At 43.1% G+C, this 13,018-nt stretch overlaps 1 protein-coding gene and 1 long non-coding RNA gene across 6 annotated transcripts in view; one reads left to right on the forward strand and one right to left on the reverse strand.

Moving 5' to 3' along the window:
- MORC2 (MORC family CW-type zinc finger 2) overlaps nucleotides 1-10,850 on the reverse strand; it is a 196,131-nt gene extending 185,281 nt beyond the window's left edge. For 2 of the 5 annotated variants that reach the window (XR_012222267.1, XM_073554793.1), the window contains exons 1-2: nucleotides 10,714-10,850; nucleotides 8,322-8,582 (exon numbers count right to left, since the gene is read on the reverse strand). Coding sequence is in view for 4 of the 5 variants with exons in the window: in XM_073554793.1 (XP_073410894.1) it covers nucleotides 8,322-8,389 (68 nt within the window). In the remaining variant the exon portion in view is untranslated. Of the gene's footprint in view, nucleotides 1-8,321; nucleotides 8,583-10,443; nucleotides 10,677-10,713 lie in introns of those variants that run through there. The other 3 variants (XM_073554790.1, XM_073554792.1, XM_073554791.1) reach the window with 3 other exon arrangements.
- Nucleotides 10,851-10,970: 120 nt separating this feature from the next.
- On the forward strand, nucleotides 10,971-12,602 carry LOC141058606 (uncharacterized). Its single transcript, XR_012222268.1, has 2 exons — nucleotides 10,971-11,089; nucleotides 12,384-12,602. It is a non-coding gene; the product is annotated as an uncharacterized lncRNA (long non-coding RNA).
- The last annotated feature ends 416 nt before the right edge of the window (nucleotides 12,603-13,018 follow it).

The raw sequence follows: 13,018 nt of genomic DNA on the forward strand, positions 1-13,018 counted from the left end.
ACCGGGATCCCCGCGTTGTAAGGTATGTGGGGGTCCCGGGGGGCACAAAACCGCCGACAGTAGATAAACGTCGGCGCTGCACAAAGCCCAGCAAGCGCCAATGTTTATCTACTGTGGGCGGTCGGGAAGCGGTTAAAAACCATTCTGTTAGTTGCTGCCCACTTCTCCAGTTTTTTTTATATCTTTTTGAATCCTCTCTCTCTCTTCTCTAGTATTAGCTATCCCCCCTAGCTTTGTGTCATCAGCAAATGTAATCAGTTTACCCTCAATTCCTTCATCTAAATCATTGATAAAGATGTTGAACAATACAGGGCCCACGACAGAGCACTGTGGTACCCCACTTGAGACATTCTTCCAACTGGATGTGCAGCCATTTACGACCACTCTTTGGGTCCGATTACTAAGCCAGTTATGAATCCACCTAACAGTTGCCTTGTCCATTCCATACTTAGACATTTTTTCAATAAGGATTGTATGAGATACTTTCTCAAATGCTTTGCTGAAGTCAAGATATACTATATCTACAGCATTTCCTTGATCCACCCAATCAGTGATTCCGTCATAGAAGGAAATTAAGTTAGACTGACATGACTTATTAGTTACAAACCCATGCTGACTCTGTTTAATCACTTCATTCTTATCCAGATACTGACATACATGTTGTTTAATAATTTGTTCAAAGATCTTTCCTGGTATAGAAGTCAGACTCACCGGCCTATAGTTGCCTGGGTCCACCTTCTTCCCCTTTTTGAAGATAGGAACAACATTTGCTCTTCTCCAGTCTTCTGGCACTTCTCCTGTTCTCCAAGAATTTTCAAAGATTATGGAGAGGGGTTCAAAAATTTCTTCTGCCATCTCCTTCAGTACTCTGGGGTGTAATTCATCTGGACATGTAGACTCGAATTTAGGTAAGCTAAGTGTTTCCTCACTATCTTTCTGTTTATAGATATCCTGGATTCTTCTATTCCCTTAATAGGACAGTGAAGAAGTTGATGTTACATTTCCTTTCTGAGAGAAAACAGATGCAAAATAGGAATTTAAAAGTTCGGCCTTCTCAACATCCTGTCTTACCATTTCATCATTTTCTTCCTGTAAAAATCCTATAGCATCTTTGACTTTTCTTTTACTTTTGATATATCCCCAAAATCCTTTATTATTGCTTTTGACATCTCTTGCAAGCCTCAATTCATTGTCAGCTTTAGATAATCTGATTTGTGCCCTGCAGGTTCTGCAGACAGCATTATATTCTTCTTTCCATTTTATAAACATTTTTTTCTTCCTTTTTAGCATGTGCTTAAGTTCTGTGTTCATCCATCCTGGCTTCCTTTAATGCTTCCTATTCTTCCCTATTTTCGGAATTGTTAACAATTGTGCTTTGAGAATTTCATTTTTCAAGATTTCCCATCCTTCCTGGACATTTTTGTCTTTAAGGATATCCAGCCATTGGATCCCTCCAATTCTCTTTCTGAATCCCTTAAAATCTGCCTTTCTGAAATCTAACCTTGACGTCTGAGTCTTCACAGGTCTTCCTCCTCTAGTTATCCAAAATTCTAAAATAGCATGGTCACTACCTCCTAGGGTCCCAGCCACTTTTACCTCCTCAACCATTTCCTCCCTGTTTATAAGGATTAGATCCAAGGTAGCAGTTTCCCTTGTTTTCTCCCCTACCTTTTGGAAGATAAAGATTCCCAAGCAAGCTTTTTTTTTTCTTTTTGCGGAATGTACATAACTGTTAATTTGGCCACTCCTAACATTTCTGCTGTCTGATGGATTTCTTCTTTTTTCAGCCGAATGATGATCTGTTTCTCTTCCATCAAGAGCTCCTTTAACTGATTATTGTGGGTTCACAGCAACAGCTTCCAAATGCAACCACACTTGGAATCCGCTCCAGATCTTTTACCTGCTCATCTGATGAATTAATGATGGAATAGCTCTTTCAAGAGCTTTTGAGATAAAAGTCCAATTAATTTTGGTTCCTTTATAAAGAGGCAGCTACCCATTAAAAATGATTTTAAAATACAAACTGTTGGCCAACTGAAATGTACGTTCAGTACATGCACTCAACACTTGGTCGGGGCAATTAAGATGTGCATAACCTCAAATTAAAGCTGAGAGACTGCACTTTGAGCCCATATTAATTATATAAAACTATATCTTGAATATATTTTGGGAAACAGTCAAAATACCAAACCTTGAATCACTTACTGGAAGAATACCCAAGTTATGTATAAAGGATCAGTCAATTGGTGTCCAACTTCCTGCAACCATTAGAATCTGGAGTATCTCCAGTCCGCCTACCAATTAACTAGAAAGTTTTGCTCTTGTCACGTCGCCGTCAGACTCGGGGGTTGGTGTTCCTGCCTCAGCCACTGGGAGGCACCGGACTGTCACGTCGCCGTCGGACTCGGGGGCTGGTGTTCCTGCCTCGGCCGCTGGGAGGCGCCAGACTCCTTTGACTGGTGGTGCCGGCAAAAGGAGGGCTTTGTCCTCATGTGGTCCCGCTCCTTTGACGCATGCCTCTGTCGTTGGGCATCGCATTGTTTCTCCTGTGGGTGATGGTTGTGACAGAGAAGGGGCCCCTGCGCAGGCTTCGCTCTTCTGTCATAGGTGAAGGGACTGGTGCATCGCCATCTGGCCTGGTTCTGGGGGTGGTCCAGATTAGGTCATCAGGCTGTGAGCCTGTGAGGGATAGCAGTATGCTTCAAATACTCTGGAGCCTGTCCTGAAGGCCGCCAGAGATAGTCTTGGTTTCCCCAGTGTTCTGGTGTTTAATTGCTACTTTTGACTCTGCTATAGCCTGCTGATTTTGTACCTCTGCTGCTCGCCCAGTTTTTTGACTCTGAACTCAGCCTGGATTTTGACTCTGCTACTGCCTGTCGATTTTTGTACCTCTGCTGCCCGACCGGTTTCTGACTTTTGACTGACTACTCTTTCGGTCCCGGTTTTTAGTCCCTTCCTGGCGAACGTCCTGCTCCGGTCCGCTGCTTTCAGAGGCAGCTACCTCTTGGGCTCTGCTGTAATTCCAGATCCCCGTATGGGGGTAAAGGGTCTCGGGGTCTCTCGGGATACAGTCTTACGTGCAGCTCAGACTCGCAACTGATGGACGTCACATTATCTCTGGCCCAAAATCGTTTTTGTATATATCCAGGAGATATATATATATATATATATATATATATATATATATATATATAGACATATCTATATATATATATCTCTCTCTATATATATATATATATATATATATATATATATATATATATATATAGAGAGAGAGAGAGAGATATATATATATATATATATAATCTCTCTCTCTCTCTCTATATATATATATATATATATATATATATATATATCTATATATATAGGCATTACCTTACTTTTCCCTGAATTTTTTTTCTCTCCTGCCTCTTTCTCCGAGTTGATTCTGTGGCTAAAGCACCTGTTACCTGCTTCACTGCTCGGCATGTGGAGGATCACTCCCATCATCTTGCACTAACATGCTGCACAAGCCACAGTCTGGAGACCACTGGGAAAACGCTGGACGTCAGAAGTCTTCACTCCCGGAATGTCAGCACCTGGGTAGTTCTGGTCATGTCTGACCAGGTATTGCCCGCTAATGCGGCCAAAGTCCTTTTACCCATTTCTATGTCTTACCTTAAGAAATCTGTGTGTTTGGAGGCTTATGAAGATAGTGGTTCAGAAGGGAACTTCATAGATTTCCTGATAGCAAGGAATCATGGCGTACCACTGCTAAGGCTTAATGCCCCCATTTAAAACCACTGCGATTAATGGCACATCTATCATCCAGGGTGGAGTGGAGTTTGTCACTGAGGAAGTATCAATGTCAGTGGGATTATTACATGCCGAACATGTGTCATTTTTGGTTATAAATTTATCATTCGCAGTTCTGGGTATGCCATGGTTACGCAAACATAATCCAGTCATAGACTGGCACTTGGTTGATATCGTGCACTGGAGCCCAGAGTGTCAGGACAACTGTATATCGCTATCAGTGAACCAAGTTAAAAGTCAAGCCTCCCTTTGTACCTTATGCTTTCAGGGATAATGATTTTTTTCTCTATTAGAATCAGAGAAACTACCCCCTCACAGAGAGTACGATTGCCCCATAGACTTGATATCGAATTCTCGTCTCCCCAAGGGGAGATTATTTAATCTCTCTGGTCCAGAGCGTCAGGCCATGAAAGACTACATAGCAGACAGTTTACGAAAAGGGTTTATTAGACCATCCACCTCACCAGTTGGGGCCGGGTTCTTTTGTGGAAAAGATGGTGGTCTCAGACCTTGCATTGATTAACGTGATTTAAACGCAATCACTGTGAATAAACAGTATCCGCTTCCACTCATACCTGATCTTTTTAATCAGCTGTTGGGAGCCCGTTGGTTTACTAAGCTTGACCTCCAAGGAGCAAGGAGCTAATTTTGTTCGTATAAGAAAGATGAGTGGAAAACCGCGTTTAACAAGCCCCTCGACCACTTTGAGTACCTCATGATGCCGTTCAGGCTCAGTGATGCACCTGCAGTGTTTCAGAATGTTGTGAACGATATCTTCAGAGGCATCTGTGGGGTATATGTAGTCGTTTATTTGGATGACATCCTGATTTATTCTGCTGACCTTATGACGCACGTCCAACATGTCTGTTCTGTCCTCCAGAGACTTAGAGAGCATTCTTTATCCGCCAAACTAGAGAAATGTGTTTTCATGGCTGAGGAGGTACAGTTTCTGGGATACATTGTGTCAGCTAAAGGAAACGCATGGATCCTTCGAAGATCCAACCCATTTATTTATTTATATAGCGCCATTAATTCCATGGTGCTGTACATGAAAACGGGGGATACATACAAAGTTATAGATATCGTTAACAGTAAACAAATTTACAATGACAGACTGGTACAGAGGGGAGGGGACCCTGTCCTTGCGGAATGGGTACAACCCAAGTCTCTATAAGCGCTGCAGCGATTTCTAGGTTACCAACTATCATCGTAAATTCATTAAAGGTTTTTCTGAGATAGCCAAACAACTCACTGATTTGACTCGGAAAGGGGTGGATGTGGTTAACTGGAAGCCTGAAGCACTTCATGCATTTTCTGTATTAAAGGAATGTTCCTCCTCTAACCTGATATTGGTTCAGCCTGATGTGGACCGCCCCCCTTTATTGTAGAGGTAGATGCCTTTGAAGTTGGAGTAGGAGCAGTGCTATCGCAAGGCACTGCATCCCTCACTCAACTTCGTCCATGTGCCTTCTTGTCCCGAAAATTCTCTTCCACTGAGAGGAATTATGATATAGGTAATCGGGAATTACTGGCAATCAAATGGGCCTTCGAGGAATGGCGCACTTTGGCAACTGCTTTGAAGGTGCCAAACATAAGATCACCGTAATTACTGACCACAAGAACCTGACCTACTTGGAGACAGCAAAAAGACTGAATCCTAGACAGGCAAGTTGGGCCTTGTTCTTCTCTAGATTTGATTTTGTGATCACTTTCCGACCAGGTACTAAGAATTGTAAGGGCTGATGCCCTTTCTCGAAGTCTTTGCCCCTCACAGGTCGAGGACACTGAACCGACTCCAATATTAGCTAAGGGGATTTTTATTTCGGATGTATCTTTGGATCTTCTAGAAGAAGTCCGTAGATACCCAGATCAAGCCCGACACTACTCCTCCTCAAAAATTATTTGTCCCGGCCACATTCCACATTCAAGTTCTGAAGGAATCGCATGATTCTGTCCTTGCAGGGCATCCAGGTATCAATAACACCATCAGACTCGTAACCAGGAATTTTTGGTGGCCAACTATAGTAAAGGACTGTAAGGACTATGTACTGGCTTGTGAAACCTGTGCTACCGCTAAGTCCCCCCATAATCACCCTGCCGGGTGGCTCCAGTCCTTGCCTACCCCTGAGGGTCCTTGGACTCATATCTCCATGGACTTTATTACTGACTTACCGCTCTCAGAAGGGAAGACGTGTATCTGGGTGGTGGTGGATAGATTCAGCAATTCAGCAAGCAGTGTCATTTTGTTCCTCTGTCTGGATTGCCCAATTCCGTGACCCTGAGCAAACTGTTCATTTCTCATGTTGTACGACTGCATGGTGCTCCTGTGAATATTGTGTCCGAAAGGGGTACCCAGTTCGTTTAGAAATTTTGGAGGGCATTCTGTAAACTGATCGGAATTGAATTGTCCTTCTCTTCTGCCTATATCCCTGAAACCAATGGTCAAACCGAGCGCACCAACCAAGCCCTTGAGCAGTACCTCCGTTGTTATGTCTCTGAGCATCAGTCCGATTGGGTGGAACACCTGCCGTTAGCAGAGTTTGCCATGAATAACCAGTACCAGGAGTCCATCAAGACTACCCTTTTTACTGTAATCATGGGCTGCACCCAGCTTTGGTTCATTCTCTTCTAAGATGTCAGAGCTTCCTGGGGTAGAAAGATCCATAGATCAGTAAAAAAAACTATCTGGTCAGAAGTCAACATTAAAAGGGGCTCAGACTAGACAAGCTTCTTCTGCTAATAGACGGCGCTCCAAGGGCCATTCTCCAAAAATTAAGGTCTTTGTTCATATGTGCATTTCCAAACATTAGCATGGCTTTTTTAGGTTTCTTTTAGAATAAAGGCTTCTTCTTGGCAGAGTGGCCTTTCAGCCCATGTTGATGTAGTACTCGTTTCACTGTGAATATTGACACAATCTTAGCAGCTTTTGCCATCATCTTCACAAGGTCTTTTGTCCTTGATATGCACGTCGGACCAAAGCACATTCATCTCTGGGACACAGAACCAATCTAATTTCCTGAGCTGTATGATTGCTGGACATTCCCATCTTGTTTGTACTTGCGTATAATTGTTTGTACAGATGAATGAGGCACCTTCAAGTATCTTAAAATTGTACCCAAGGAGGAGCCACACTTGTGCAAGTCTACAATTCTCTTCCTGATATCTTGGCTGATTTCTTGACACTTTCCCATGATACTACACAAAAAAGGAGTGTGTTTCAGGTGTGCATTAAAATACATCCACAGGTGTGTCTCTAACTCAGATGTTGCCAAAACACCTATCAGAAGCTTCCAAATATATTAAATCAGCATATGGGCAGGCCAAAATTGTTTAAAGGCATAGTAATCTTAGTGTATGTAAACTTTTGACTTTACAGTAATACAAATGCCTTCAAACACTCTCTCTCATTATTCTGGCATTTGGCAAATATTAATAATTATGGTTATCCTAAATTACCTAAAAAGAGAAAGGTTTATTCTGATTTCATGTCAGATATTGAAAAAAGCATGGATATGTGTCTTTTTAAATAGTGTATGTAAACTTCTGGTTTCAACTATACCCTGAGATTTTGTCTATGAGGAGTTGGGCATGGCTTTTGGCCAACAGCTCTTTGAAGCTTATTACCACCTTTTCATAACAAAATGAACTGCTGAGTGACTATTATTTTTTACCATATTAATGAAAAATGTCCTCATGTGTGAATATTGTGCCAAAGAAATAAAAGGCATAAGATACTATAATATAGAAACTATATACAAATGCAAATTTCAAGTAACTTTAAAATGAGATCACTTCTATTGTATGCATAGAAATAAAGATTTACCAAATTACCAATAGTATTGACGAAGAGCACTGTACTAAATAATAATAATAATAAAGTAAATGCCCCTCTATTCAACGAAATAGGACTTTTTCATAAATGTTTAAGTACTACTAGTGGGGCACTTATCCATCCTCCAAAGGGTAATAAGTAGACTTAATGCAAATCAATTCACAGGAACCAGTTCATCAGCCGCGCAAGTAATATGTGATGCAGGATGGGAGCCCTAAAACAGCCTCCTACCCCTTTCTTTCAAATATCCAGCCTGGCACAACATCATATGTGCATAGTGTTGCAACAATGACATGATCTAGGCCAGCTGATCAAAAGAGTTGCAGAGGCAATGAGGTAGGAGGTGATTCTCAAGACTCCTTTACCATGGCCGCAGATTACTCAAGCAGCATATGGATTGAGTTTCGTGGAACAATTACACCAACTCTAGTGAAAAGTATCAATCTTGGGACTTCCTCTTTAAAACATTGCTGGTGACATAAAATCAGCGATCAATGTATTACTGCATTATTAGTTAGGGATTATTATTAAATGTACTCTATCACCACAGTACTAAAATCGCAAAGGAATAAATTAATTGAAAGCCAAAAAAAAAACAAAAAAAAACCAGGTAACCAAATTGATTTCTGATGTGTGCAGATAAAAAAATAATTTGTCAAGATGATAAATATTTCTAGACATGAAAAATACTCACGAGTTAGTGTGAAGATATTCGAAGGTCAACTGAGCACGGTTTAAACTACTATAGTTTGTAAAGGCCATAACTGCAGCCCAATCACGACAAAATTGCCAAAATATAACAATCTGTCAACAGCTGGCTTTTTTAACAACACGCTGAATTTTATGGCTCGATGACTGCTTTTTGTAGCTGGCAATGATTATTCCTGGTGCGTCACACTGTGTTCTAGACAAATTACATAATGGACGATCTCCAGTGTCATCACTTCCTTGGTATCTGCAAAGATATACATATATATTAAAAAAAAACATTAACAATTCAATTTTCTTTTTTTAAGTTGTGACACTTGAAAGCTTCATGAAATGGTACAAAGTCTATCGTTTTAAAGGAATTGTGCAAACCCGATGTCTTTTGCTTCAGACACTGAGATGCACAACGGTCACGAAAGTTAGCAAAAAATAACTAAATAAAAAAGTTGGGTAACAAGAACTAGTGATTGGGTCAATTGCGACCGATCCAGCACAAGGATCCGGCTCTCTTCAGTGAGCAATGCGAGCAAGCACCCCGGCGAGAGCCGCTTGAAGTTTTTACCCCCAGCGGGGGTAAAAAAATCAACATGTACAATAATAATAATACATTTTATTTCTATAGCGCCAACATATTCTGCAGCACTTTACATTTCAGAGGGGACTTGTACAGACGATAGACATTACAGCATAACAATAATCACATAGATCATAACAGATACCAAGAGGAATGAGGGCCCTGCTCGCAAGCTTAAAATCTATGAGGAAAAAGGGAGACACGAAAGGTGGGTGGTAACAGTTGCCCAGATTGTATGGACCAGCCATAATGTTAAGCGTGTAACAGTACAGATGCAGAGGGCTAATGGATGCATAAAGCATGTGGGAACATGATTCGGGGAACCTGGTTATGGTAAAAACTTTTGGGATAGATTAGATTAATGTGTTGAGGCGGTAGGCCAGTCTGAATAAATGTGTTTTCAGGGCACGCTTAAAATTGTGGGGATTGGGGACTAATCGTATTGACCCGGGAAGTGCATTCCAAAGAATTGGCGCAGCTCGTGTATAGTCTTGGAGATGGGAGTGGGAGGTTCAGATTATTGAGGATGCTAACCTCAGGTCATCAGCAGAACGGAGGGCGCGGGTAGGATGGTATACTGAAACAAGGGAGGAGATGTAGGGTGGTGCTGAGCCATGAAGAGCTTTGTGGGTGAGGGTAATAAGTTTGTACTGGATTCTGGAGTGGATGGGTAGCCAGTGTAATGACTGGCACAAGGTAGAGGCATCGGTGTAACGACTGGCGAGGAATATGATCCTGGCAGCAGCATTCCAGACAGATAGGAGGGGGGAGTTTGGTAAGAGGGAGACCGATTAGAAGAGAGTTACAATAGTCGAGACGAGAATGAATAAGAGAAACAGTAAGAGGTTTTGCGGAGTCAAAAGTAAGAAAAGGTCGAATTCTAGAAATGTTTTTGAGGTGCAGATAACAAGAGAGAGCCAGTGATCGTATGTGGGAGACAAAGGAAAGCTCGAAGTATGACCCCAAGACAGCGGGCATGTTGCTGGGGAGTAATAGTGGAACCACACACGAAAATGGCAATGTCGGGTATAGGTACATTAGTAGCAGGAGGAAACACAAGGATGTATGGATGACAAGGGAAATAAAAGCCCGGCCGATCCCAGAAACGGTCTGTGAACGATTAGCTTGGTTTCAACGTCATCCGGCTACGTGTGAACACTTTATATAGGGATCCAAAAGAGCCCGCTCTTTTTAGCGAGTGGAGCCGAATGACCCACCTACCCCAAAACTGCCAGACCACCTATCACTATCACGCACGTGCCTGTTAAGCGCAGTATACATGCGTGATACCTGGCACATGGCTCGCCTCCCCTCCCCCGAGTATCTCCACGACTGATAGCCTCCCCTCCCCCGAGTATCTCCTGATAACAGAGCCACCACACAACCCTGAATACCCTACTCCCAGCCGTGCCTGCCACATGTTCCATCAGTAACAGCTTTCCAATCCCCCATAACTAAACCTCTTAAAATTAAACTGATCAAATTCAACATTTGAGAATAAAAGCCCACGTGACTCTGGCTCCAGCACACCCACCTTCCACCACACAAGGCTGCCCCACAGGTTAGCTAGCCAGCAGTCCTGCCAAGAGCATGTAACCTCTACGGAGCATGCTTCTCCTCACACACTCACCAGCCCTAAGGATAACTACACTCGTCTCTCACAGCGCTCGGTTTCCGGCGCGAGCACCCGCCCCTTCCGCAGTGCGCAAAGCTTGGCAGTTGCCGCCCAATGCTCGCGAGCGCGCACCCGTTAGAAGAAGGCTGCAGGATCACACTGGGCTGAACAAAACCTATAGAGACGCACCTATGGCGGTCGCCGCTTGTCACCGGGCTCTTAGGCGGATGGAGCTCAGTTCCTGCGTGATGGGCATACGGGAATCTCCTAGAAGCACTTCGCCGTCTCCACAGACAAAGTGTCTTTACGAAACGTGAAGAAAAGCCCGGGAGTGCGCCAAGAGCGTCGTCACCGGGACTAGACCACGCCCAGTAGAACACGTGACGCTGAAGACCCTCCCTCCTGATTGGAGGAGGGCTTCGCTTAGCGCGCGCTCTGTGGGCCGAGTTGGAGGCGCGCTCCTGGTTCGCCTCTCGTCGGAGCGGGCTGGCGCGAGCGGTGTGTGTGGCGGAGCCGCCCGTGCTGCTGGTGTCGGTGTATGCGTTATAGGCGCGGTTTCCATGAGGTGACTTCACTACCGGCTCTTGTGTTTGCTTGTTTGTTACGGGTCTCTTGCTTTGTGATGGACCGTATGTCTAGACGGCAAATATGGCCGCGGCTGCAGAAGTGAAGGGAGGGGTTACCGTGTGTGACGCTGGGCAAGGCGCCTTCCCTGACAAGGGGGGCAGTGGCTCGGGGTTCTGGGCTTTGTCTTTCGTAGCGGGGAGTAGAGGTTGCTTTACTGTGGTGACTGAAGGTTTCAGGTTGGGTTTGTTAATTCGGATTATATCCTATGTATGTGGTCCTTCAAGCTCTGCCTTCTGAAACAAACGCAGTAGAGGCATGGATGGGTTCATTCGCCAGAAGTGCACGTTACAGAGAAGAAAGTGGAAACGCCATTTTGAGAGCAAGCCTGCCTAGTTTACCTGGCATCCAGCAAATGTGGAAAAATGCCTTTTTGCGGCAGAACTGTGTAGTTTTGAAGTGGAATCGAAGTCTGCAGATCAAGAAACATACACCGCTTTGGAAGAAACAACAAAGGTTGTTGCCTGGTCTCAAGGATGAGGTTTTAGGAAAATATAGTCACATGGACCAATACTGAATGATAGAAGCGCTCCAAAATCTTGGTTTAGTAACAAAGAAACAGATGGCATAATCTAACGAATTACCATTCGCTTACATTTTCTATTAGCGCTAAAGTATCTTGACCACCTCTTGGTGTTTGAGTCTGAAACTGGACATTAGCCTTCATTTAGTAGTTTCTCACATGCTCCCTTTATAGGGTTATTTTAACATTGTCTCTTGAGCAGATCACAATTCTGCAGGCTCTTTATCATCTGTCAGAGCGGGTTATTCTTGTGTAACTACCTTGGTATTAGAACTATAAAGCTCAGCATAAGTTTCACTAACGCATTCGGCACTGAGGTTTGTTATGGAGTGTCCACTGTATTTGCATCTAGAGAAATGGCACTTGAACAAGAATGAGGCTCGCTCAGGACAATAAGAGCCATGCAGCTTGTTTTCGGGAAAGAAGTTACTGCATAGAAATCGATAGGCTGGAGAGCTAATTGGGAGTCCACTGCTTTCCTGAAACTGAACTATTTCACATGCTTGGCGTGGATCTGATGCTTTTTATTTCTTTGGTGTCAAGCTGTACACTAAGTAAGATAAAAGTTTGACAGTAGGAAATCGTCTGCAGATAGAAAAGGCAAGTCTACTGCAGACTCGATAATTTTCATGCTGGTTAAAGCAAATAACTTGAATACCCCTTTAAGGTTTCATAAACTTCAATGTTAGAACACTTCTGTTCTATTTTCCAGCACTGTACAGCCTTTTCACAGGACTAATTAACAGAAGCTTCCTGAAGGATTGTTCTGTTGACACAAGAGAAAGGATGTCAAGCAGAAAATAGAATAAAACCTGAAGCGTTATGGAGATGAAGAGGATGAAGCGCTTTTAAAGTCCTTCAAATTATTTATTTGTGCAGCAAGTATATCGTTGTGCTTGAGCCAAGATGTATAAATCTGTCAGGAACATTTGCACAGTCTCTCTGACCTTTTGTGAGCTTAAATTAATATGATTGCAGAACAATACATCCATGTAGTACTTGCATGTAACTTATGCAGGTATCCACAACCCTGACTAGCCAGTTTAAGGCTTCTTTCACACATCAGTTTTTTGCCATCAGTTAAAATCCGTCAAATTTTTCAAAAGACGGATCCTGTGCAGATTGTAAAAAAACTGATGCACCAGATCCGTTTTTTTGACTGATCTGTCTCAGCAGCTTGCTGCAGGAATTTAAGGAATAAGATTCTAGAGAGAGATTTTTTTCTGTGCCAGAATGGAAAATGGGGTTAAATTAAAGGAAGAAAAATTTATTCCGGGCATGCTCAGTTTTGAAAGGCGGAATCCGTTGCTGGATTCCGTTTTTTTGACAGCGACAGATCCTGCGCCC

The sequence above is a fragment of the Dendrobates tinctorius genome, unplaced genomic scaffold (assembly GCF_039654945.1).
Source record: "Dendrobates tinctorius isolate UK_male_01 unplaced genomic scaffold, ASM3965494v1 ptg000213l, whole genome shotgun sequence".
NCBI classification, from domain to species: Eukaryota; Metazoa; Chordata; class Amphibia; order Anura; family Dendrobatidae; genus Dendrobates; species Dendrobates tinctorius.